The 27,177-nt window shown below is 58.7% G+C and overlaps 1 protein-coding gene across 1 annotated transcript in view; it reads right to left on the minus strand.

Moving 5' to 3' along the window:
- The window catches only part of PPP3CA (protein phosphatase 3 catalytic subunit alpha), a gene marked incomplete at both ends in the record, with an annotated part of 148,101 nt that extends 121,679 nt beyond the window's left edge, over nucleotides 1-26,422 (minus strand). Inside the window, one exon of the mRNA XM_084252451.1 lies at nucleotides 26,365-26,422. Within this exon, the coding sequence (XP_084108577.1) occupies nucleotides 26,365-26,422 (58 nt within the window). The remainder of the gene's footprint in view (nucleotides 1-26,364) is intronic.
- Nucleotides 26,423-27,177: the final 755 nt, after the last annotated feature.

The raw sequence follows: 27,177 nt of genomic DNA on the forward strand, positions 1-27,177 counted from the left end.
GCAGTAGGCCCAGCAGCCCGAGTCACACAGAGGCAGCTCCTGACATGCGACACAGGGGACACGTCTATGGAATGCTCTTGACCAGATCTAACAAGACAAACAACTTTGTAAAATATGCCACCCATTATTTGTTTTGAAAGGAATGCATTGATGAGTGTTTCCTGATGCGTCAGCAGGCCGGCGCCAGCTATGAACAGACCAGAGTACAGAGAGAGGCTGGCTGAGCCGAGGGCAGTCCTGACAACGCTACCGGGACCTGCGCCCGAGTGCAGCTGCACTACGCCGAGCGCGCGCCGACTGCCCTGCAGTGACCGCTCCGCCAATGGATGCGAGACCACAAAGCTCTGCACGGCGGACTTCCTGCTTTCCTACTAACTGCTTTTGTTTCTCACTATCAAGGTGTTTCTAAATCTATCACAATTAATGCGGTTCTAAAAAAATAAAAATATGGCTTAAATCAAAACAAAGATGAATTCGCAGTAGCCAATAATGACGATTCAGTCTCAGTGTTGATCCCTTTGCCTCAGACACTCCTGGGAAGACCACAAGCCGCAGACTCTGAGACAGCACAAGCGCTCATGGAAGCAGGCGGCGTGAGCTTCTGCTCAAGAGACATTGATTCTGATGTTGAAAACTAACACTTCAATCAAAAAAACCACAAAATTACTTGGGAATAAAAAATGAAATCCATGACAAAAGTCAGTACCGTAAAAAGGCTAAGCATGAACACTTTGTTTTTATTTGAGGATCTTGTTCAGATTAAATAAAAATTCTAGATTTACTGCAAGTGACAAATGAATGAATTTGCGATGGCAACAGCAGGTTACCTGAAATTCATAATCCTCGAGCTAGGAGTAGAAAGTGTAATCCACACTAGATGGGGCAGTGAAAACACGAAAATCCTTTTGAAGCAAGGAGTAAAGTCACAAAAATGTAAACTCTAGGAGAGACTAATTTAAAAGTCAAGACCCGGAAAATCCCCACTCGTGCTAAAAAGGTCACAGCAACAAGACGCACAGCCTTCGCTGCGGGACTGACCGCCAGGGTGCAGCGCTAAGCGCCTGCACCAGTGCGTGTCTGAGACTCTGCGGACACTGTGGGGCACTGACCCTGCCCTCTGTGCTGGTCCTGCGGGTCACTCCACTGCCCTAGGAGGTGTGGGGGAAGGTGCCTGGGGCAGGGGCACCTGCCTTGTCCCACCAGCACCCGGGTAAGGAGCAGACACTCCGACACACACGCGCGGTCACCCCTGAGGGCAGGCAGCTAGTCTCGGGGTGCTCCAGTCCCTACACCAGCCCGAGCTGCACCCCAGACAGCGCCCAGCACTGAGGCACCACCCCCAGCGATGCTGCAGCTGCTGTCCGGAAGGCAGGTCTGAGCCCTCACACTTCTGCACTGACCCAGTCTAGCCTCTCTTCTCGGCTTAGCTCCTCTGCTCGAGGGGGTGGGGGACATGCAGGAAGTCCGTGGTGGCTTATCCACGGACGCTCATCACCGCCCGCTGTGTCACAGCAGGTCATGTAACTGTGATGCCGACAGCTGACATGTGCTGAGCTGCCACCCTGCCAGGCGTGGTCTAGGTAACTTAACTCAGACACCTCACTTCATCTAGCAACTCTGAAAAAGACAATCAGAAGAAAGTGTAAAAAAGGTTAAATATGCTTTTAATTTAAACTGCTCCCTTGATCTAGACACACAAAGGAGATAAATAGCTATCTAGATACTGAGATGATGCAATTATTGTAACTATGAAAATGGATCTTTACAACAAATTCAATTTCACTTTCACTATAGGTACCTAAGTTCTGACTTGACTCACGTGAGGAGACATGCAAAGAAAACTCAAACTTATCAAAGTGTTGTTTTGCAATAGGTGAATGTATGAATAAAAATTAAAAAAAATTGTCTCAAATAAAATATCCAGAACTCCACTTTTACATTATTTACAGCCAATATTCGTAAGTTATTTTATTCTTCCGTGGGATGAACAGCCATTCGCTACGGTGATAGGCAGACATGCTGTGGAAAAATGAGGAAATTAAAATAGCTCCTCCTCAAGAACTCAGCTGCAGAATTGTTTTCTGTAGCAACTTCAAGCAATGTTAATAATTTTGAAAACAAAATGGACACGTGAGAACTATAGGGACAAAGAACAAAGTCTGCAAGAGGCCCTCACAAGTACACACACACACACACACACACACACACAGATGCGCGCGCGTGCGTAGAAACAGGCCCCAGCAGGCCTGGGATCTCACATATCTGCACTCTGCCTGCCAAACGCGGAAGGAATTCACAAAAAGCACATTAAAAATAAAAACCAAACAAGACGTGGCCGTGAACTGGGTTCTCATCTACTTTTCCTACTGTTACTCCGTCGGCAGCCACGGGCCCCGCTCCCTGGGGTTCGGCTTCTTTCTTGTGATCTGAGCGCCTGAGTTGCTGGCAGGATCGTAGAAGCCAGCCTAATGTAGTCTGGGGCCTACACTTGCCCTTCTGTTTCTTTTCTTATCCTGGCAGCACGTGCTGGGCTCGCAGGACTGCTCCGCTCAGGAGTGCACACTCACACCTGCTCAGGTGAGCTGGCCCAGCCCCCGCCCTCCCCTCGGGCGGCCTATCCCACGGTCAGATTCCCAGGGTTGGTTTTGCTTTGGTTTCGTCTGCGCATTTGCTTTGTTTCTCTACGTGCCACAGAGGAGGGCACCCAAGCCCTTCTCCTCAGGACTTACTTGCTAAAACATTCTCAACGGTTTCTTTCTTCTCCTTTCCTGCCCCACCACGCACGCCCTTCGCCTGGCACACAGCAGATTCCTGGCGTCTTCCTGCAGCTCTTCCATGCCTTCCTGCAGATGAGCCCGTGAAGGGAAAGGCAGTTTTTTATGACGAGCATCTCTGCTTTAGCTCTTAATGCCAGGAGATCCTGAGTCTTAGAGGATCCAGTATGAGGAATGACCGCTGGGACATAAGGGAGGTTCTGACGTGACGCAAAAGGAGAGTCACCTTTGTCTCCAAGACACGGGCCTGAAAGGCCACCCTGTGAGGCGCGCACTAGCTGCCGGCTGGTCAGCTCTGCGGACAGCAAACGCGGATTCGCGATTGTCTGTAGCCCCAGAGAAGAGAACAGCCCCGCCCCTGAGGAGACCCCAGGCCCAACCCTCCCTGGGGCTGCTGGTGGGGGCCCGGCTCGGCACACCCCTCACGGCGCGGTGCCCCAGAGCGCGCCTGCCGGCCCTGGCTCCCAGGCGCTGGGACTCCCAGGCTGCGGCATGACGGGCGGGGAGCAAACAAGAGGCCTGGCCTGTTCAGAGACAGAATCTGAAGAGAAAATAAAATCAAACAACAAGATACACCCTATTTGGATTTTTTAAAGGTCAATTAACCTACCGTCTAAATGAGTGAACAGAAGGGTTGGGGTGATCAACCATCAAGCCGGGCTGACGAACATATACACAAAAGTGGCGAAACAAGCCCGAAGCTCTGTTACTTGAGCAGCAGAATACAAACAGCCCGCGGCCCGGAGGGTGGGCTGTCCGCAGCTCTCGGGGAGGGGCGACCTCGCCGCCTGTCCTCACTGAAGGCTGGGAGGCTGTCCAGAAGCTGAAGGGAGACCAATGTTTGCAAAAACATGTTTGCACGGTTCTATCCAACACTTGCACTGGCAACGCTACCGCAGATATTTCAACATATGTTGATTTTAAAGAATATGTTTCGGAGTTAGGCTTCTAATTTATCACATTTTAATTAAGCAGCTATTGCTAGCCAAGTTACCAACACATCTAATTTGCAAAATGGTAGCTCCAAAGTCACTTGCTCTGCCGTGAAAGCTCACAAAAGGGCGTCATCCCACCCTCTCACCACTTACCATCCTGAATAATTTAATGAAAAGCGTCTGACTCAACATATCTCTGAGTGCACAAGTGCCCTACGCTTTCTATCTTTTTTTCACTGGAACTGCAGCCAGGAGTGGAAATGAATTTCCTCTCACCTGTGTCTTCAGTTACCGGACAGCCGCCTTTCTGTATATAAAAGTCATTGCTTAAAAAGTGTAACAGGACAGAAGATTTTACATTTTAGTTGTATTTTTCAAAATTAGAAACAGTCGGCTCTCCACTGAACTGATTGTCAGTGAAGCGCCGCCATCCTCCTGAGTGAGACCCTTTGCGTGCACCAGTGACTATGTGTTCTCAGTGGGTAAAGCACTGAAACTAGATTGAAAACACAGATCAGTGTCCTTAACACCGTGTCCACTTCTCCGGCTGTTCTTTGTCATCGGGTGTAAGTCATCCTCACCTTTGTCTGCCAACAGCCTTAACACATTCCACTTTCTGGCTTATTTGCACTGTGCCACTAGAAAAAAATGCCACTTGACATGATCTCACATTCCTTAATATAAAGGAAAAACAGGAAGTAAATTCTGAGTCATTATGTATCTACTCTTTGAGCCAAGTTTTTGTATTTTATTCAGCAAGAACGTCTGGGAAATACTACAATAACCCCAGTTTTACAGAAAAAGAAAACACGGCTCATGTAAAAAAAAAAAAAAAAAAACCCCAGTTACCCAAGGTCACATAATAGTAGAATTCCAACAAGTTCATGATTTCCCCCTGGATAAAATGTGTTGCTTCTCATTTCTCACTGACATTCACATGACAGAATGGAGGACTCTCATTCAGGACAAAGAAAAAGCGCCCATCTGAAAAAAACAAAGTATCCCAAAAGAACACTTTCACTAGCTTGTTTATACCTGCTAGAATTACATTCAGCTGCATATGACAGAGCCAAAATAACAATGGCTTAAATAAGATACAGTTACACTCTCTCTCCCAGAAAACAAGCCAAGGTGGCAATCCACACTCAGTGCGGCGGCCCAGTCAGCAGAGTATCCACAGTCGCTGTGGTGTGGCCCCATGAGCCCAGATGGCTGCCAGAGCTCCTGCCATCACAGTGTGTTCCAGGAAACAGGATGAAGGAGACAGGAAAAGAACCGTGTTATCCATCTTTCAGGAGGTGTCAGAGTAACACTCAATACTTCAACTTTTCCCCATAAATAGAGCTCAGCCACATGCACTTACCTGGCCACTGGGGCTGGGAAATAGAGGTTTTCTGCAGGGCAGTAAGGTGTTGACATAAAAACCACAATTTTATTCCCACAAAAATGGAAAGAATGGAAATTTGGAGGCAACGAAACTAACCTACCACAAAAATTTGCATCTATTGTCCCCTGATCCATCAAGTGTCCAGGCGGCCTCCGGCAGGCTGCTTCCCTGGTGAGCACAGGGCTCCTGGGGCCACCTCATGGCAGGAGGCCGGGACCTGCACGGGCCCTGCATCAGGAAGTCCTGACAGTCACGTCAGAGAGACTGCCCTGAGCTAAGCAAACGAAAGCAGGTGGACTTTGTTTTGGAAATGGGATCTTTCTCCAGAACTGAAATGCAGGGCATTAAATGGGGTGACAAAGTCAGAGGAGGGGGGCGAACTCCATGGAGCTATCTTCAAGGGTTGTCCACCACCCAGAGGCCAGCAACAAGCACCAGAGACACCAGGAGATGACTGGTGAGGAAAGCACCAGGTCATGACGCAGCATGCACCCTGATGCCCACACATCCCGACACCCCACACCCCAATACCCGCATGCACAGGGAGCCGACCCTCTCGCACTGTGGTCACAGCGGGACTCAAAGCACTGCTGGGAGACGCGTGGACCAACGGCCTCTGTGTCCGCTCCCTGCTGTCACCTACAAAGCAACCTTTTTCCAGAGCTCGGTCTCCCATGGCAAGACTCTGAGCCAGGCACACTCAGACCTCGGAGGCACTGATCAGGGAAAACGGATTTGGGGAGAAGATGGAGAAGGCACGGTGAGGGTCCTCGAAATTCCCTAAGTATCTCCCGCCGATGCCCCCCACCCCCCTGCACACCCCCACACCCGCTCTCAAGCCCTCCCCAGTTGCTTCCCGCCGTCCATCCAGCGGCAGCGGCCAGGCGGGGCCGGCGAGACTGCGCAGGACAAAACAACACGTGCCACGCGTGTGTCCTGGGACCTGGTCCAAGTCCTGGGACCTGGTCCAGGGGCCCCAGCGCGCGCGCACACACACACCAGACACACCCCCACACCACGGACACGCCTGACCAACCACAAAGACAGAGCGCAGACACACAGGCGCACACCCCACGCCGGCCTGAAGCTTCTCCGACAGCTAAGGGTGGGATTTCTCCTAAACCAAACCATAACCAGGTCAGTGAAGTGGGTTCTCGTGCCCGGTTCCCGCGGCGGTGAGAAGTCACCAGGCAGATGAGCCTCCTTGGCCCCCACAACCTCACACTAAACGTGCCGGCGCCACGCTCTGAGGCGGCTGCTCCTGGGTTTGTGTACGTTTGTCACTCGTTACACGTAGCTGCATTTCAAAGCTCACGATGAAAATGACGAGGCCGGAGAGCACAGCCATGATGTCCTGTCACACACGACAGACTCCCTCACTCGCCACCCAAGGGACTCTGGATGTTGTTTTCTCCTTTTTAAAACCCAGGACGCCATTTAGTGCTCTGCCGCGGGTCTGTGTCTGCTCAGCGCCATCTCCTGAGAACCCCGGGCGCAAAGCTGACAAGGGGCCGGCTGGCCATCCCCTCCCCGCACAGCGGCCAGCCACAGCCGCTCAGGGAGCCGGCCCGGACGCTGGAGGGGTGAGGTGAGAGCCGGGGCCGCAAAGGCCAGCGCTCAGCCGCTGCTGCCCGTCTCCCGCCCTCGCACAGGAGGCCGCGCCAGAGCCCCCCGGGTGTAAACCGGCCCCTGAAAACAACAACGCACGCGCCCTACGGAGAAATGCTGGCTCTGTGATTTTAAGAACGGGCTTCAGGAGAACGAGCTCCCTGCGTGGGGTGGGAGTGGTACTGAGGCGGCCTGCGGACACCGGGTCACGGAGGTCAGGCCTCCGAAAGCCCCAGCAGCAGTTCAATGATGTCCTGAAGTAAGAGCAAGCTGCAGAAAGGGAACTTCAACTGTTTGTTTATTTGAAAAAGTAAAAATTATTTTTTTATGAAATACAGAGAAATGTGTTCTTTCTTATATCTTGAAATATTTTCTGAAGAAACTGCCAGAGGGGCCTCGCTGGTGGCACAAGGGTTGAAGCTGTCTGCAGCCACTGCAGCATGAGTTCGATCCCCAGCCAGGGAGCTGACGCTCAGGGAGCAGATCTTTCCTGCCTCCCCACTGCTCCCCTCAGCAGTGTGTTTCAGAGGATCCACCTGTTCTGCTCCCCATTCTGACTCTGCTGAATCCTCTCACCCCGCACCTCTGGCCTGCACCCCAGCTCTTGTATGCATAAATAAATATATTGTAAAAAAACATAAAAAGTAAAAAACAGAAGCAAAAAAAAAACAAAAAACAAAATCCAGAGCCATTTAAACTGGCAGCAAATGAGGAGAAACTTTATTTTTGAAGCAGGCGCCACAGAGAGAATGTCCCCTCCAGACCCGGGGTGTGTTATACGCAAAAAGGGGCCCAGGGCGGAGTCCAGCTGACTGTGGGCTGCAGGGCAGGTCTCCGGGAAAGGCGAGGCGTGACAGAGCCCCGTTTGTCCCCCACGTCTCCCTAAGCACGGATGGGCCTGTCGGCCACAACCCCCCAGGCCAGGCACGGGCTGGTGACACTACCAGTGAGACTCGGGGACACGCACCGAGAGCCACGGTCCCAGCCCGTCACGGGGGAACAGCGCAAGCACGCTCCCCCGGCAGCCCCTCGGGTGGGCGGACGCGCCCCTACAGAACCGACGTGTCTCGAGAGCAGACTAAGGGGAAGAAGGCTCTCGGACTGGCTGAAAAGTCTGAGCCAAAAATTCATTGAGGGGCATTAAAAAGAGCTTTCAAACAAAAGTGTAGTGGTATCAATTACTGAAGATTTAAAGCTCTGAGGGATCAGCTTTTATCAAGTCACCTGCTTTAAATATAAAATAAATTGCTGACGAAAGAGGCCAATGAGGCCCCGCCAGAGCTCTCCGGGCAGGCCATCCTTGTGGTCTCGTAACCAGAGCACAGACCGGGGGGGGCCACTGGCCTCTCCTCATCCATTTTCTCTTCTCAGCAGTAGGAGAGGCCTGCTGGCATAAGGGGACCGAGCAGGGCCTGCGGGTCTCACGTCTGCTCCTCCTCAGGCCCGCCACAGCGGGAGCCGGAGAGGCCAGCGGCAGGGCAGCGTCCAGGCCCCGTAGTTGGAACAAGAGCAGGGGACAGGCCCCACTCCGGACACCCAGGGAGCCGCCGACACGCGACGCCTGCCGCACATCCAGTTAGACACCAGCCCGGCCGCCCAGCCAGAAAAGCCTCCGTGACAACAGAGGATGTGCTGGTGCAAACGTGGCCAGAGGCTGACTGCGGCCAGCGCCACCTTAAGAGGCTGCAACCAGCCAATGGCCTCCCGGGTCTCCAACACCTGCCGCCTGGCAGAGGGAACAGCTCACTGGAGCCGCCTGAGCCCTAGAGCGGGCGGGTGCTACACGAGATGCTCAGCCCCCAGCGGTGCCCAGGGACACACAAACCAACTCAGCGTGGCCCGCAGGCAGGCACAACCCCCGGGGCCCCGTGCAGAGGAGGCCAGTCTTAGGCCCCGGCTAACACAGCACTGCCCGGTCCCCTCCGGTGCGGGAGCCCCACACGCTGTGTCCACGTGGCTCATCCACTGGCCACACGTCCAGCCTGGGCACCACAGCTGACCCCAGGTGAGTATGGGCTGCACAGAGCCTTCTGGGCGGCGGGTCAGGTTCACCCTGAGTCACGCCTCCCCGAGGGAGCTCTGCCCAATGAGGCGGCGGTGGCCTGCAGCCACTGCAGAACCCATGGCGCTGGCACAGGCCCCAGGCTGCACAGCCCCGGTGCCTTGGACCCCAGCGCAAGACGAGCCCCTTTGCTGGATGCGTGCGCATGGCCCTGTGCCCAGGGTGACGCCAGCTCCGCGCCCGCCCCGCAGCCCAGATGCTGAGGTTTAAGGTCCAACTCCAGGGCAACGGAGGACAGAGGCCAGCCACGTCCACACGCTCTTCTTGCTCGTCTCCATCCTGGAAGTAAGAAGCGGAAACACAAGCTCCCAGATGTGGCGGACTAAGGGTCACGTTTTCCTTTAGAAGCCAGAGTTCGGACACCAGGAGGGCTGACTTGGAAACCGGGCGCTTCTCCTAGGTGGGTGCGGGGCCTGCAGGCCTGGCCCGCCCCCGGCAGGGGCTGAAAAGCAGCACAGGGACTAGGCATGCGGGGCTGTAGGCCCCTCCAGCTCGGGATTGGGAGATGTTCACTTTCCTTCCTCTGAGTGTGTTTTCTTCCAAAAAAGATAAAGTATAAGAGGACCCAGGAGAGGGACCCCTGTGGTACCAGCTGGCACGGAAGGGGGCTTTGAAGGCCCCGGACACTGGGGCACCAGCCCCACGAAGGACAGAGGCGGACAGCGGCCACTCGCAGCTGCCGGGCAGGGCAGGGCAGTGGGAGTAAAAGGACAGAAGCCAAGGGAGGAGCCGCAAGCTGTCCGGTGCCGCCTGCACAAGTCCCAGCACCCAGGAGAGCGCAGCCCTTAGAGGCCCCGACCCGGCCGGCCTGGGCCCCACTCAGAGCCCCCCCATCGGGCTCCTGTGCACACACGTTGGCTTTTGCTTAAATGTCAAATAAAGAAGCCGCCCTCCTCACGTGGCCCAGTTTTCCCTGCCAAGAAAAGCACGCCTCACCTCCCCGCAGAGCCGCCGTCACCCACCCGCGCGCACGCCGCGCCTGTGCTCACTGGGTGCTGGGCCTGAAAGAGGGAGATGCGGAACGACAGGTCACGGCTGTCTCTCGGCTCCTGCGGCACCGGACGGCGCGTGTGTGCGGCGCACGCGGCGACTGGGGCGAGGACCAAAAGCAAGTGGAAAAACGACGTGCTGTCCTCGTCAGAGCATGGACCACTCCACTTCCCGCCAAAGGCCTGCCATCTGCAGATAAAGGCGCTGGTGACACCATCCCGAGGCCCCGCAGCGCCCCGAAGTTCCCAACGGCCGGTCCCCCGGCTCCTCCCCTGTGTCACCAGTCTCACCGGTCCCCACACGCGCGCCCCCTCCCAGGCCACTCCTCAACGGAAGCCAAGCTCCGCTGCGCATGCGGCCAGCGGCTGTGACAGAGCTCAAAGGGGCCGCGACGGGACTCTGGGGAAGTCGCTCCCTTCAGGGCTGAAACCTGAATTTCTGCAGAGCCTCTCCTCCAGGCGTTACCTGCTTCCTCGCAGCCAAGGCGCACTAATTAGCCCACTTACCCAGTGCAAGGAGGAGTCAGCCCGCGGGCCTAACCGCCCCGTGTCCTGATCTGATCAGAGCGCAGGGAGCCTCCACAGAGGTCTGCTCCACCCCAACAAATGTCTCACTTGTCACAGCCGTCAGGTTAATAATCCATGCCCGCCAGGTGGGCGCGTCTCCTGCAGATGTGGGGTGCCAAAGGCGCCCAGCTACCTCTCCCCAAGCCAGGCATCCCCAACCTTTCCACAGGTGCTGACGCTCAGCGAGAGCTCTGCAGGACAGCACTGCAGATTTAAAATAACAGCCGAGATCAGTGGAGAGGGGGCGCGGGGGACAGGGCACGGCTGGCTGCGCAGCTCCGGAGGCGCGGCTCCGGCCCCTCACCCCCTGGAGCGCCACGGCCCGCAGCCTGGCCACAAGCCAAGGGCAGGCCTGGCGAGGAAGCCCTGGGCTCGTGGAGCCAACCCCGAGCATGGGCAGGAGAGCGTCTGGCAACAACGCACACAGCCCACCCAGTGCAGGCTCGGACCGCGCTCCCCGGCTCTCGGCCGGTTTTTACCCTGGATGCCAGGCCCCCCGCCTGCCCCGGGGCAATTCCTCACCTGAAGGAGCAAAAAATGAACAGTAAGCGTTGGCGGCACTCTCACTCCCCGCTGCCAGGGAAGGCTAGGCGCCTGGGGGGGTGTCCACCCACACGCAGGGACCTGCTTCCTGGGGGTCATCAGCAACCGGCTTCCCCAGCAGCTGAGCAGGAGCTCCCCCCACCCCTGCCCAAGGCTTTGTCCTGGGCACAAGGCACGGAGGTCCCGGGGGAGTGGCCTGGCGAGAGGGAGGGAGGGAGCGCTCCGAGAAGGCGCGGGGAGGCACCTGGGAGGCTCAGAAAGACACGGAGACCACGGGACGCCTGCCCCACGACGACACGCTGTCCACTCTAGGGGAGATGCCTCGGCAGAGGTGGTGAGCAGATGCCGCCAGGCGGGGCTGAGACCCAGACATCCTGCCGCGCCCCTGGGCAGGGGCAGGGGAGGTGCTCGTGTCTCTCAGCTTCCAGAAGTGTTTGACGACTTTCAAGCAGTTCCTGGCTGTTCGGGGTCGAGCCTGTGCTCACCCGCGTGCTTGGTTGGGAGCGTGGGCCTGTTTAGCTCCTCTGGTCCTCAGACGCCTCTAAGTAGAACAGGGTCCCCACCGCAGCCTCGCAGGGCCCGAGTGTACACGCTGACACCCAGCTGGCCACGTGGGGATCAAGTCCACACTAACCTGAGTGAGCACAAGGAAAGGGCCGCTCGGTGCTTTTAAGGCAGAAAGAGCCGGGTCTGTAGGGACTGGCCCTGCCTCCTCGTCCTTTTTTCGACATTCCAGGACAGATCCTATCAATAACAGTAAGAGTAGCGCTCACGAATTCTCCAGAACGCCAGGTCCTGCGATAAACAGGCCACAGAGGTTTGCGAGGACACCTGCAAACAGCCCCACCTCGGCCTCCGGCCACACAGCGCAGCTCTCCCTCCCTCCTCCCCGCCCCTCCATTCATGAGGCGCTCGGACAGCAGCTGGGGAGCCATTCCAATGACAGCGAAGTCCTGCATACATGCCAGATAATCAAAAGCAGAACAGCCCCCCGGGTGCCGTGTCCTCACAGGACAGGAGTTCAAATAAGAACAGACGGTACCCGGGTTACGTGGTATAAATGCAACACCACGACCCTATCGTTTAAAAATGTGCATTACGGAAGAGCGTCCCCTCATTCCAGAAATAACGCAAATCATTCACAAACCCTCACGGCTAGAAACCCCGCCAGGAACAAAAGCGCCCAACTCACAACACCCAGCGTGAGAGGGGAAGGGCCAGGTTACCAGAAGCGGCGCGTGTGCAGGAGACGGTCCGTGCACACCGCGGGCATCGGGACGTCACGGCAGCAGCGGTGCCCCGAGCCTCACCACACCCCTCCCCGTCGCATTCTGACAGAATGCAGGGCTCGGCGGAACCCCGAGGGGCGGCCTCTTCTCCGGCAAGAAAAGAATTGCGAGCTGAGAACGTGCCACCGATGCGCGACGGGCCGCGCTTGCCGCAGAAGGAGCACAACGGTGCCGCGCGCCCAGCATCCTGCAAAGGCGCCGCTGCGCCCACCCGCCTGCAGCCTCACGCTCGGGCCGCGGCCCGAAGCCCCGCAGCAGACGCCGCCCCGGCAGCCCCCAGGGCCCGCGCTGCCCGGAGCGCGGCGGGCGGAACGCTCGGCCACCGCTGCTGTCCTCGGTTCTCCTATCTGTGCAGACCCCGCCCCCCGCGGCTTTCCCGACACGCGTGGCACTCACATCGCCGACGGTCGCTGGCGCCGCTCAGGACCAACTTCCTTGCACGGTCAGGCGCCCTCGGGACAAGGTCTGCGCGAGGACCAGGGTGAAAACACACACCTTGTGACGTACGGTGTGGCTTTTTTCTCAGGACATGAAATACCTCGCATTTCGATAGACACAAATGACGAAAGCAGGAGCTGCCAGGGACGCGACCCAGCTGTATGCCCACGGAGGGTCGACCCGTTGTTTCCTGCGTTGACGGTCACTTTTACACAATGGCCAGAAACAAGTCACAGCCGAGGGCCTGGAGTCACAGACGCGTCGCGCGGGGAAAGGGAGACAGGACAGAGCCCTCCGAGGTCAGCGGGGGGGGGGGCTGCTCGCCCGCCTGCTGCCCCGAGCGGTGGCGCTGCCAGGGCAGAACCTCCCCGCGCTGGCCGCGCCCCGTCCAGGATGCCCATGGCGACCAGGGGAACGAGAGAGAAACTTCTCCAAACAGCCACCCAGGAGAGGCACTGGAAGTCTGCGCCGGGCGCGCCGCCCTCCTGACCAGGCGCACAGGCCGTCTCCAAGCAGCTGCCGGGCATCCAGGGCGTTACAGGGGAAACCACAGAGCGTTTCATGTGCCTGCTCCTTGAAGTGGCTTTCACTTCGCCTGCGTGTGGCTTCCTTTATTTGCTTTGGTAACAAAAACACGAAAATGGATACAAAGAAGCAAAGCCTGCCAGGCCGGAGGCGGCACCGCCTCTGCTCCCTCCCACACCGGACCCTGAGGAGCCCCGGCAGCAGCGCCCTCTCCAGCCAGCGGCCGGCCTGGATGGCACTGCAGTCAGCAGGGGCAGGAGCCTGACCCCAGGGTGGCCTGCGGGCAGGGACTGGCCTGGCACTCTCCAGGCAGCACCCACGTGCCCCACAGAGTGCTAGAAGTTTCTCCCCCGAGAACCCACGGGTTCCCCTATGAGGACTTTCTTTTTTTTTTTTTTTTAAATTAATTTATTTATTTATACGAGCACTGGGCACAGTCAGAAGCGCGGGAGGGTGAGAGAATTCACCAGAGCCAGAGCGGGGAGCAGAGCAGGCAGAGGGACCGAAGGACACTGCTGAGGGGAGCAGTGGGCGCCAGGAGAGGTCTGCGCGCCATGTGGGACCCTCCTGCGGTGGCCGGGGAGCAGCCGGGGATCGAACCGGCGCTGCAGAGGCTGCGGGCAGCTTCGCAACCCAGCGCTCAACCGCTGCGCCACCGGGGAGGCCCAACAGTAACAGCGTTTCGTAGAGAAACAGGCCTCACCCAGGTCCGTGTCTCTCCATCAAACACGCGGTGCCCAGAGCCCAGTGTGCTGCCCGCCTGGTCCTGAAGGGGTGATCCGCATGCCGGGCAGGATGGCCAACAGGTGGGCAAGGGGCTGCTCCAACTACAGCCAGGGCCCCGACACCGTGGAGCTGTGGGCCGTCCGGGTCCAGCCCTCTCCCCACGGGCCGGGCGAGCCGCAGCCTCCACCCAGAAAGGGCCAAGAGGAAGGTGGCCACGGGCGGGCCGGGGCTGGGACCTGTCCTCTGTCCTGAGGGGGATGTGGAGGTGGGGGATGTGCTGCTGTGGTCCAGGGCAAGGTGAGGCATCCGCTGCCCAAAGGAGCCCCATGCTGCCCCAGCGCACAGACCCTGACAGAAAGGCCTGCACCCTCTCCTCCCAGCTGGCCGGCTGCAAAACGCATTGCATTGCCAGGCTAGGGGAAGGCCTAGAAATATCCACCAGGATGTAAACTGGGGTAAAGAGGCAAAAAAAAGAGGTGACGGAGCCCAAATTTAAAAATCGAACAACAGAGAGGTTCAGAGGGGCATGAGAGGATGCACTCAGCACTCAGCAGACCGGGGCAGCGAGGGAGACGCCCTGGGGCCGCCAGCTCCCTCCAGCCGTGTGCTAGAAAGACGGCTCCAGCTCCTGAAGAGCAAAGCAGGAGGAGGGCGCGCCAACGCAGTCATGACTTTGCCGCAAGCAGGAGCATTTTCTCCTTGGACTTGCTGCTGGCCGAGGGCAGGGAGCCGTGCCGGCATCAGCGGGCATCATGCTCGGCACTGGACGTGAAGGGCCTCACAGTTAAAGAGCAGACCTGCCACGGGTGTCCCTCACACGCGTGGGTATGAGGACACGTGGCCCCCATGGGGCAGGGGCCCGAAGGAGAAAAGAGAGCAGGAGTGCCAGGACAGAGCGGAGGGAGCGTGGCCAGCGCAGAGACAGCACAGGCACGCAGGGTGCACTCGGGCAGGTGAAGCTGGCCCTCCGCTCTCAGGGCGTGCGCTGTCACCTCCGAGGCCCCGGCTCAGTAACTCCGCTGTATCACAAATACTGCCCTGGATGACAGGGCCAGCTCCATAATATGCAAAGAGCACCCACAAACCAATAATAAGGACCAAAAGCAGATGGGGGCTGGCTCAGGAAGATGCAGGCGAGACGGTGAGCACGGGAGGGGCGGGCAGCAGGTGCTATGGCCCAGGAGGTGTCCCAAGGGCCTGCACGCCAGGCAAGGGGCATCCATGTGAGCTCACTGCACCTTGCACGGCACCTGTGCACGCGCAGGGTTTGAGAGACCGCGCCAGCACAAGACCAGCTTTCCAGAGAGGCGCTAACTGCCGCCTTGGGAGACACAGCCACCCTGAGTGTCAGGCGTGACCCCACCTGGAAGAACCAGGAGGGATAAAGGAACAGGGACGTGGGGTCTGGTCAGAAAGAACAGGCCAGAGAGCCAGAGACAGAGGAAATCCAGGAGGACTCGGAAGCCCAGCCCGGCAAAGAGCAAAGGAATCCAGCGACGAGAGGTCACAGTGACCTTGCGCTACCATCCCTCAGGGATGGATGAGCCTGCCAGTGGAGCCCCCTCGCAGACCGCGCCCTGTCAGAGGAGCCGTGCCACGGCCGAGCAAAGGCCGGCTTTGGAGCCCAGACCCCCTCGTGCTGCAGCCTGCGGGATGAGGTCGTCGGTGCCGCTGTCCAGTAAGAATGTAGGTTCGGGATGCCTGATGCCCCTGCAGAGAGCAGATTCCACAGAGGTTCTGTGCAAGTGTGAAAGAAAGTCCCTTCGGCCCCCTGAGGCTGCCCTGCCCCAACACCGGCAATATTGGGGGCAGGGGTTCCTTTTTGGGAAGAGCTGAACCTGCTGACTTTTAAAGTCATCTGCAGCCTCAAAGCACGGGGCCCACCGCACCCCGGCCCACAGCTCAGAGCCAGCCCCCGGGCAGCCGGGTGCTCCAGCACACCCACGCCCCACCCCAACAGTGCCCCAAGAGCCACGACACAATTAATAGAGTGTTCACTTCTGTTTCCCCAAAACTGGAAGTCCAGCCCATGAGGGCAGCGTCACCGCCGCTCCCCGTCCACAGCGCCCGGCCGCATCCGTCCCAGCGGCCACGGCGGATGCCGTGGTTTGGCTCTGCGCCCCCTACCCCCGCCCACAGCCATCAGACTCCGGATGAACAGGACCCAGCAGAGTGGCAGAACAGGATGGAGGGCGACGGAGGGTTTCCTAAGTAACTTTTCTTTCAGTAGCCATGTTACAGCCGGTAACGGGTTCCCGGAGCTCTTTAGCAACCAGGAGAGCACGGTTATGTCACCCTTGCGGGGAGTGGCATCAGAATTGAGTAATGCGAGAGGCATCGGATGTGGATTTCAAAACAGGTACGAAGCGTCACCCTCACAAAGGCTCCCAAACACAGTCCCTGGGCTCAACGCCACCAGTGGTCAAACTTTTTGGCCAATTCACTAAGTTATTTTTTCAAGAGCAGCTGCTTCTGAACCTTCCGTAAAAGACCAATCTTCTAAAAGAATAAACAATTTGTAGAATTTCAGGCGTGGCCCCTGGGACAAGATTGGGAGAGAAGGCGGCAGAGCACTCGCGTCACCCCAGGGTGCCCGCACCAGTCGCAACCAACTCCGCCCCAGACCCGGGCGGGAAAGAAGGCCTCTGCGCCGCCCCCAGCCTTCCCATCCAGGTGCGCGTGACCTGACAGGCCCACGGCACCAGTGGGAGTGGACCCGGCTCCAACAGTGTCCTCCGCCCGTCCGCAGAGGTGACCCTGCCAGCCTAGGACGGCAGCGGCCTCTCAGCCTCTCCCGGAGCAGCACAGCCCCAGCGCAGGCGAGAGCCGCAGGGCAAGCTGGGGGCGCCCCGCCTGCTCCCCCCACGGGGACTGAAGTCATCTGCAAGCCTCTTCCCCCGGGCTGCCAGCACCTCCCCACCGAGCGCGCACAGAGCTATGTTGTGACACAGGCGGGAAGCCACCGGCCTCTCTCAGGTCTGAGGGAAACCCACACTAGTTCTGGAATTGCAATCACACTCACGAGCCCTGCCAAATCCGATGGCCTCAGGAGTTGTTTATCAAACGGAGAGGCCAGGAGCCGGCAGAAGAGGCGGCTCCCGGGCACTGAGTGGCTGGTGCGGTGCAATCTGCAGAGAGGACGGGGCTCGGCCTCCCTCGGCCACCCACCACGCGCCACACTGTGTCCCTGCCTGCGGCACGCCCCGGCTGGCAAAGGCGACACCTCTAGAAAGTCGCTGCTCACCAGCTCTGGAAAGCTGGGGCACCATCCAGGTGTTCTGGAAAGCCCTAACTTCCGGGCAGACTGGGCATTTGACACCTTAAAGCTGCAGAGGGACAGGGAAGGGGTGATGTAGCAATTGTCAGGGACAGGCCTTCGGGGCGGCAGGCACCAGGCGCACCTGAGCACCGAGGCCCCAGGGCAGGAGGCGAGTTGAGAGGGACCTTTGCTCGCCTCTCCTCGGAGAGACCGCACAAGCTGCCTGGCTTAAGGGCAGGCCACCAGGGCGGTGGGCCAGGCGCAGAGCCACGGGTCGTGGGAGCGGGGGCGTCACGTGTGCTCAGGAGCAAGCGCGCTCTGGGGAAGATGCGGTGGCTGGTTCAGGGGTCCACGGGGCTGTGCAGGGGGAGCGAATGTGAGCAGCAGGGCACTAGGCCGGGCTCGGGCCGGAGGAGGCCCTTCTGGCTGCCAGGGAGGGCCAGGCTGACGTGGGGCCTCAGAACAGAGGCGCCTCGAACCCCGCCACAGAGGGGGCACCATCCCAAGGCAGGCGGGGTTCCAGACCGGCATGGCAAGGTTTCTGCCGGTTCACACAGTCTGACTGGTTTTGCTCAGGCCAGACACAAGCAGGCATGAGAGAACAGGTGTCCATGTGTCTCCCAGCCCTGTCCCCAGTGAGTGAGTGGAGGGGGGCTCCGGACCCGAAAGGGCAGGTGTCCAGCCTCACAGCTTCCTGCTTTTAGGTCTGCGTCACATGGACAGCTCAGAAGACGCCCAGTTCCTGCAGTTACGTCCTCGCCTGGCTAAACAACCTCCTCGATCCCTGTTACTCCCAAACCGCCTTCTGCTGCCCGGCTGCTGTGGTAATGGACAGACTGCGTGGGGCCTGCTGCCGAGGGACTGTTTAGTGCCCGAAACAAAGAGTTAAGTCGCCGCTCAGCCGCTCTTGTTTTGAAAGAATAATCTCAGTTCCTATTGCAATTTCAAGTCTGTGAATCACGGGAGGGGAACTTTTTTATTTTTTTTAACATGCGCCAAATATTTGGCCCCTTTTCTGGAGGCACAGAGGGAATCCGGCCGAGGCGCCAGGGGAATTCAGCCCAGGTGAGGGCCACAGAGGCACCCCAGGCCGCGGAGGGCAGAGGGAGCTGTTGACATCACCACCTCATGTGGGGAAGCGGCCCCCTGGTCTTCATTCAACCCCTCGAACGCGTCCCAGGGCAGCAAGACGCCGGATCCTGGTGGTGAACTGGGTCGGGCAAGTCCCAGTCAGTTTGCTTTAACGGGGGAGCTGCCTGACTGACGGGCCCTGCAGGGTCAGAGATCATCTGCGAGAAGCAGGCGGAAAGCAGGCGCCCGCCCCATGCTCCCAGCAGCAAGGAATCCTGCGAGCTGGAGCTCTGACTCCCCGTATGCTATCACTGTCCCTGCCCGTGTTCTGCAGCCGAGAACCCCAGGCCGGCCCCGCGGGGGGCACGGGCCAGCTGCAGGCACGAAGGTAAACAGAAGCAGGCCCAGCTCCCTGGGGACAGGGGCCAGACAGGTACACACGTCTTCACAGCCACCTGTGCTACTCCTGCGAGGCAGAGAAGGTCCCTTCCCTTCACGGGGCGGGAGGTCCGGCTGGAGGGAGGAGGCACCCCTGGAGCTGAGGGAGGGGAGAGGGCGAGAGGGGAGCAGAGCGCCCCCCGCCCCCCAGGGCCTGACTGCATCCGCGGGAAGCACACACACCAGGACTACCGCCAGGCTCCACAATAAAAGCTGTTACCATTCCTTGGACGGGACTAGCAACCACAGAGCAGAAGCAACACTGACACAGGAAGTCCTGACCCGGGCTCTCGTGCCCAGAGCCTGTGCTGGGCCTTTAACTTCGCTGGAAGCAGCAGCACAGCTTTGAAGACACCGGCAAACACATGTCCAGGGAGGACTTCACGTCCATCGGGGCAGAGCTGCTGGCGCTCACTGTGCGGAGACAGAGGACAAAAGCATCACGGAGAGTAAGCCACAGTGTAAACATGGGAGAGGGGATCTTGTTTGGGGTTGGTTGTCTTCCCCAAGAGATTTATCCAGTCATTTTCTCTTCAGCTCCAAGTCTGAGCAATGCCTAAACCACAGAAATCACCCAATAAATCAAACACGAGTGATTAAGAGAGCTTTTCTTGCTTGTCAAAAACCGATCGGCCTGTGGGATATATGACAGACACGGAACGCAAGCTCTCAGGCTCACACGGCCAGTCAAAGGACTTAGCCTTTTAACCTCAGCTGGCGTGAAACCAGGCCAAACGGCCACGCAGCGCGACGGCCCTCGATTCAGTGTGTCTCCTCCTCGCCCCCCCCCCCCACTCTTTGGCGCAGCAACTGTCCCCACAGAGAGCCGTTGGAAAAGGCTCCGTGGACACACGCCCGCGGCCCGCAGCTGGTCTCTGTCCACTGCTCCGGAGGCGGGGGAGAACGCCGCAGTGTCACACCGTCCAAGCAGACTGGATTCTGCGGGCCCCGGAGCCAGCACCCCGGGTCTATGTCATGTTTTCCAAACTGAAACTCTGAATACACAGTATCAAATACATGTACTTAACCTCTAAGTACCCGCAGCAAGGTAGGAAATGCAGTTTCCATACCTACAAACGAGAATTTCTGAAACATTCTAATGCCACATAGAGACAAGTAAGCATTTTATTTTTTAAAAGATTTATTTTTATCTATTTATGCATATAAGAGCTGCGGTGCAGGCCAGAGGTGGGGCTGAGAGGACTCGCCAGAGACAGAATGGGGAACAAAACAGGTGGATCTACTGAAGTACACGGCTGAGGGGAGCAGCGGGGTGACAGGAGGGGTCTGTTGCACCATGTGGGTCAGCTCCAGGGCTGGGGATCCAGCTCAGGCCACAGGACGGGTGAGAGCGCTGAGACTTAACCCCTACGCCACCAGGGAGGCCCCAAGTATAATCATTTTAATTCAGCAGCAGTAACTCCCCCCAAAACAGCAAGACTGGGCTATTTATTCACTATGAGACTCTTTAAGCCTTAGAGTTGATGGGAATATTTTTAAATTTAGCTCCATAAGAATAAAGTCTACCTCTGAGTATCAACCACCACCCCTTTGGCCTCCTGACTGCAGGCAGTACCTACAACTGACCAACACTGCAAGGGGTCTGTGCGATCAGGGGCAGCTGTTACCATAAACCCCTGATACCCACTTGTTTGTTTTCCCTCTCTGCAGACACATGCAAGATCTCCAGTTGCAAGAGACAGAAGCTCACAGAAACTCAGCCAGACCATGCTCTTTGAAAACAGTCCTATTTTGCTGTAATGTAAAAAGTGTGGTTTAGGGGACTACTAAGAAGAAAAACACAAAGTTTTATTTTTCTTTATAAAGATCTCAAAAAGGGATCCCTATAATTCCAAATATGGAGCACTTTAAGCAGTGACTGTCACTTTCTCGGTCAGGATTTGTGTTGGATTTCTCTCTCTCTCTCTTTTTTTTTTTTAAAGTATCCAAGGCTCCAGCTACCTCAGTGTCTGTACACGAAACGGGTCAGTGGTTCCAGCCACAGGTCGAGGCCTCAGCTGACAGGCCCTCCGAACCCAGCCACTGCTCAGAACACCCAGCCTTGGGAGAACAGGCATCTATTGTCAGACTTCTTATAAGAAACACAGTTACTGGCTTCGTATAGAAGACAGACGTGCCATAAGACAAAGTGGGTTAAAATACTCTACACGGTTCCCGAGCTTAGCAAAGACTCAGTTCCAAGCTGGAACCCGTCTGGATGCTGACGACATTCCCACTCGGTGGCTGTGTGTACGGGACAGCCGTGGAGCAGCAGCTTGAACTTCCTCTAGAAATCAAGTCAACCCTCAAACCAGAGCAGCACTGTGCCACAACCTGCAGCCAGAGGCCCTCGGCGGTGGCACCCATCAAAATAAGAGTAAGTGACACACCTGGGCAGGTGAGCGCCACTTCCTCACCTGCTCTCCACTTCTCTACCTGCACACAAAACCCAGCTAACGACGCTCCCTCAGTGAGGCTCACGCAAAGCCCAAACCAGATCACCACTTACTAACGTCACCAGAATTTCTGCTTAGGACAGGCAGAGGAAAACTTCTTCCAATCCAACTATCTTACATAGTTAGGCACTTACTCAAATCTTGATAGAGTGAGTGACAGTTTCAAAGGGGTTTTCAAGAGAGAAGAGCACGTCTGGGAAGGGACAGGATTTGCTCGGACTTACCGCACCCTTCCCACCTGTGACCGCCCGCCCCACGTCTCCGGCCTCCGTTTCTTCTACTATACAGGACGAGTCACACAGGCGGCTGCTGCAGCCTGGAAACAGCCGTGGACTGCAGGGTGAGTGGTTCTGACTGTTCTCGAGTGACCCTGGAGATGCACTGGAGTGCCGTCACCGCTCTGTGCCAGCAGCGGCTCAACGGCCACTCCCAGGCCAGCGGCCCAGGAGTGACCACCCACAAGGCTCCCGGACCCCAGGGCGCCCAGCCGTGTCCGTGAGCGGTAAGTCCACTTGTCACTGATTTATGCACAGGGAGAGCAGGCCCCGGCGTTATTAACAAGCAAAGGTGGAATTACAGAAATGTAGAGGTCAAGGTCTCACTGAATTCCTCTTGAATATCAAAAGAATCCCACAGCAGAAGTTGGACAATCTTGCTGAAAAGAACAGACGGAATGATTTTTAGACAGCTTCAGATGGTGAACCATCATAATTCTTTACAGTTCTGAAAGTGCTTAATATTTCCATAAAACTTTCAAAATGGTAATTTAACAACTGGATTTGGGAAAAGGAAAGTGTGTCTAGAAGAACGCTATTTTCCAATGAGGTCACTCTAAATGGATTCTTTATTTGGTTCATAATTAGTTTCAACTTCACACACGGCTGACACAAAAAAGATAAGGGAAAGCATAAGAGGCCGACTATAAAAAAATCAAAAATGTGCTGTGTACCGCTCACGTTTCAGATCTCTAAAATCACAAATAAAAACAGGTCATAAGGAACCATGGGTTAAAAAGGGCGCAGTTTTAACCAATGCAAGCGAGCCTAACTGTCAACCCCATTAACTAGATTCTAAGGTGTTTTTCCACACTTTCATTGGATGTGTTAAAATAGACATCTAAATAGAGGTTCTTCCCACACATCCCCCCAAAACATTATTTTTAAAATGTTAATTGTTCTAAAAGATGACATTTTAGGATTGCTGGAATTTCCCTGACTCCCTGTTTCAAATGGTGCTTTAAAAAACAGCCTCAGTGTTTACAACTGTTTTGAAAACAATGCGCTCGTGTTATATTTAATTTATAGTAGAAATCCCGGAAGGAAACACTAATGATCAATTTGTAATTAACAGCATGAATCTGCACGCTGTTCACTAAGTCCCGAGAAGCATTTGTTCTCTTAACTGTGTTACCCGTGGCCAAACCGAGAGCCGTTTACACGATTAATTAGATTACAGCAGACCCTTTTTCTCAGGCCCAGAGCAGACAGAAACTTCAGCCTGCGAACTTACATTTCATCATAGTAAGTGTCAATGAATGACGCTGAATTAATGAGGCCTTACTCTACTGGAAGGCGAAACCGGACACGTGGAGTAACCGAAACGATGGAAACAAAATGTCCGTAAAACAAATTCCCTACCAGTGTTTCTTGACACGCCACAAAGCAAGGCATTATTTAATAATCTGTTTCAAGTTACAAACATGCCATTACTGCTGATGTATTACATGCTTTGTTTTCTTCTGAAAGCGGGGCTGCAGTCTCCTGGGGCTGCACGCACCTGTGGCCGGATCCTGGCTCGCTTCAGGGCGCTGGCTCCTGCCGCGGGAGCCTCCGGGGATTCCCCTGTCCCATCTCCACCAAGGCACCTCTGCCCTCAGCTCCCAGGAGAACGCTCCTGGTCCCGTGTCCCTGCAGCCGAGAGCACCCTGGCCAACGCGCAGCCAACCCCTACCTTGAGCGTTTGAGAACATCCCAGGAATTCGGCCCTCTGCAGCCCGCCAGGGCATGTGGAATGTCTACCATAAAATCAGTTTGGGTTCAAGTCCAAGGCCCATTCCAAAACGCCTGGACGTGGAACAGATGGGAGGGCAAGAGTCACAAGGAAACCACAGGCCGCCACCCAGCTTAGCTGCTTCCAGGTGCGTGACCGGCCCGGGGCCAGGCTCGCGGCCCGCAGGGAGCGGGAGGTGGGGCGGCGGGATAAAGGAAAAGCTGCCACCCACCGGGAGGCGTGTTGGGGGATGTGGGGGGACACCCCTTCTTCTACCGTGGCCCTCACTATTTTGCTGTATAGCCATGCGGTATTTCTTCTTAAACAACGTAAATCAGGAAAGGGCTCACATTATTGTGATTTCCAAAACTAGCATTCCCTGCCACTGTTTTCATCCAGGAATGGCCTAGATGAAGCCCCGTCCCGCTGAATGAAATGACTTTCTCTGAGGTAACTGGGCGCTTTTAGGCTGCCACTCTCTTTAACTTGCCAGGTTTAGAAAGCTGACGGGGCTCAGGGCCCTCGCTGGAGGATGCTGCGGCCCAGGACGCCCGCACCGCACTGCTACGGAGGGGGCGCCCACCTTCCTGCAGCTGGCTCTGGAGGCCCCGTCAAGAGCCGCTCCTCGGCGCGGCTGCAAACAAAGCCACAGTGCAGCTTCGATATGACTCCCGTGTCCCACAGCAGTCAGGTCCCTCGCAAGAAAACAACTGTAAACAGCCCACGGCGTGCCTGGCAGGGCTCTCTCCACAGGTGAGCAAACACACCGTACCTGGGGGAGGAGTTTAAGGAGCACTCAAGTTCCCGCACAGAGAAGGCCTTTCCTGCTGGAAAAATGAGTCTGTCTCAAAGGCTGAAATTACATTCTTACAACTTCAAGGCAAGGTTTCCGCAGCCATCTTATGTAAATTTTTATTGCTACGAAAGATCATCTGGCCCAGTTTCCCACCACAAACTGTATACGCCCTCAAGGGAAGGGCTACTTTACAGAAGACTGAGGGTCACAATGGACAAGCACCCCAAATAACCACACAAAGGTGTGGGCACCAGCATGCCGGCTGTCCGTGGCAACACCTGCTCAGCAACGGTACGGTCTACAGAGAATTGTCACGTCACAGCGAAGCCACTTTAAAATCGGGATTAACAGAACATCTTTCTATAAACAAGTTTATAATTTCACCTCAAGATCTCTTTCCAAAAAAATGCAAAGTTCACGCTTCCCATTTTGAGTCTCGTACCCACATTTGTATTTCCAAACCTTTGGAATTATGGGTGGCGATGTGGACGTACAATGAAAAGCCATTTATAATCATCCACGTGGTGCGTGGGCTGCATATACACACCCGCCCACGCTCCTGCGTGTGCACAGCCCCAACGGGAGGCCGGGCGGCTGGCCGGCTCCCCCACTCCCTGGAGGCACCTCCACAGGGTCTGTGACAACCACGTCGCTGCCAATTTCAATTTTACATCAAGAATCCACACTTGGTGATGTAAAACAGGGAACACAAGGGTGCGTGTGCAAGAGCGGTGGTGACTGCCCACACGTCCTCTCGGCAGGGAGCTTTCCATTAACTGTTTTTGAAAATAGCTGATTTTCACCTACAGTTGGGCCTGCAGCTAAACCGCCAACATCAGGGCGATGTTTGTTATTCTCTGACATTTCGGCAAAAGCTCTTAATTTTTGAAAATGTCAGCAGAGGCCCTTAACACACCACACGGTTCTCCTGACCGAATCTGCAGGGCCTGCCTGAAAGGCGACCTGCGCACAGGAGTCCAATTCAGAATTATTTTGCAGAGACATTTCCTCCTTATTTTGGAGCACCCACGAATATCACCCTGAGGCAGGAATCGGTGCAATGCTAACCCACACAAAAGACATTTCATTGTCTTTATGGGAAAAAAGGGAGCGAACACACACACACACACACACACACACACAGGAGGGAAAAAGCTGTGCAGGCCTGAGTGGCGGGAGGGGGTTCCAAGGCCCGGGAGGGTGTGGGTGCCAAGGAGCTGGGGCGGCCGCGCACTTCACCCAAGAGCTCGGCACCCACGACCTCACCACCTCGCCCTCCACTTGCACGCTCTGGTCGCAGCGGGCACTGTGGGTGTTGCACACACACCCTCGGAGCCAGCCAGGCTGCCTCCCCTCTGCGGGCGGCGGGACACCAGGTCGCGTGCCCACGGCTCCGCGGGGTCCTGACCCGGGAACAGGGATTCTGCTCAGGCCTGGAGGCCGGGCCCGCAGGCTCATCCTTCCAGGATTCCCGGGAGGCTCCCCCGCCGCTCCCCCACGGGCGGGGAAGGAGGCGCCCAGCCAGGGCAGGAGGGCAAGGCCAGCCCCACGACCGCCCCCGGAGGCGCGGCCGGCCCACAGGACCCTCCCGGGAGGGCCGCCCGGCCCGCGGGAGAGGAAGGGAGAGGAAGGCAGACAATAGAAGCCGGGAGCAGGGCGGCCGGGAGCGGGGGCCGGGAGGCTGCGCCCGCGGCGAGCCGCCCGGGAGGACAGGCCCCGTGGGCGGCGGGGCTGGAGCCCAGATTTCTGCGTCTCCCTCGGGGCCGGCGGGGGAATCCCGGCGGCCGGGCGCTCCCGCCGCCCCCCGACCCGCCCCCGTGCGCACCCCCGCGTCCCCGGGCGCCCTCGGTCGCCCCCACCGGCGCGGCAGCGAGCGTGGGCTCCCCGCGCTCTCCGGCCCGCGCGCGGGCGCCCCCGCGGCGCCCCACGGGCCCCCGCGCCCCGGCTCTCCCCGCCCGCCCGCCCGCCCGCCCGCCCGCGCCCCGCCCGCGGAGGCCCGCGCAGGCCCTGGGGCGGGGGGCGCGGGGACTGCTGCAGTGGCGCGCGGGGCGCCTCGGGCCGGGCGGCGGCGGAGAGCCGCGGCCCATCCACCGCCACCTTCATGCCTGAAGCCGTAAATCACCCTCCGCGGGGGACGCCGCCGCGCCCGGCCGCCAGCCGCCCACTTCCTATTCCTGTCACGGCCGCCCCGGCCCGCCCGCCCGGCCCGGCCCGGCCCGGCCCCGCCGCCCGCGCCCCCCGGGCCCGCGCCCCCGCCCCCCGGCCCCCCCACGCCCCCGGCCCCCCGCGCCCCCGGCCCCCCGCGCCCCCGGCCCCCCGCGCCCCGGCCCCCCCACGCCCCCGGCCCCCCGCGCCCCCGGCCCCCCGCGCCCCCGGCCCCCCGCGCCCCGGCCCCCCCACGCCCCCGGCCCCCCGCGCCCCGGCCCGAGGGGGGCCCGAGGGGGGCCCGAGGGGGGCCCGAGGGGGGCCCGGGGGGCCCGAGGGCCCGAGGGGCCGAGGGCGGGCGCCTCACCTTTCACCACCCTGTCGGTCGTCGACAACTTGGGGTCGGAGGCCTTGGGCTCGGACATCTCCGGCCGCCGTCCGCGCCGCGCCGCTCCGCGTCCGATGCAAGCGCGGGCCGGCGGGACGCTGTCGCCGCCGCCGTGCGATCTGCCCGCCGCGGACTTGTGCCTGCGCCCGCCGCCCGCCGCCCGCCGCCCGCGCCCCCCCGCCGCCGCTGCGCGTGCCGCCTGCGCTCCGAGCACGCCCCGCGCCGGGCGGGGCGGCCCTGACGCCGGGCTCGCCGCGCGGGGGAGGCCGCCGAGCGCGGCGCCGCGGGGCGAGGCCGCTGTGCGCGCCGCCCCCTCAGCGCCGCCCGCGCTCCCGGCCCGTCCGCCGCCGCCCGCCCCGGCGCCGCGAGCCCGACGACCCGGCGCGGCCCCGCCGCCCGCGCCGCCGCCCCGCGCGCGCGCGCCCCGCCCCCGCCGCCCGGCGGCCGCGCTCATTGGCCGCGCGCGCGTCACTCAGGGCGCCGCGCGCCCGCCCCCGCCGCCCGCGCCGCCCGCCCCGCCCCGGCGGCCGCGCTCATTGGCCGCGCGCGCGTCACTCAGGGCGCCGCGCGCCCGCCCCCGCCGCCCGCGCCGCCCGCCCCCGCCGCCCGCCCCGCCCCGGCGGCCGCGCTCATTGGCCGCGCGCGCGCGCGTCACTCACGGCGCCGCGCGCCCGCCCCCGCCCCGCCCCCCGTCGGAGGCCGCTCAGGTGCGGCCGGCGGCCCGAGGGGGGCGGGCGGCCGGGGCCGCGGCAGGGGAGCCTCGCCGGCCGCCGCGGCCTCGGCCACCGCGGG

The sequence above is a fragment of the Talpa europaea genome (genome assembly GCF_964194135.1).
Source record: "Talpa europaea genome assembly, chromosome: 13".
In the NCBI taxonomy this organism is placed as follows: domain Eukaryota; kingdom Metazoa; phylum Chordata; class Mammalia; order Eulipotyphla; family Talpidae; genus Talpa; species Talpa europaea.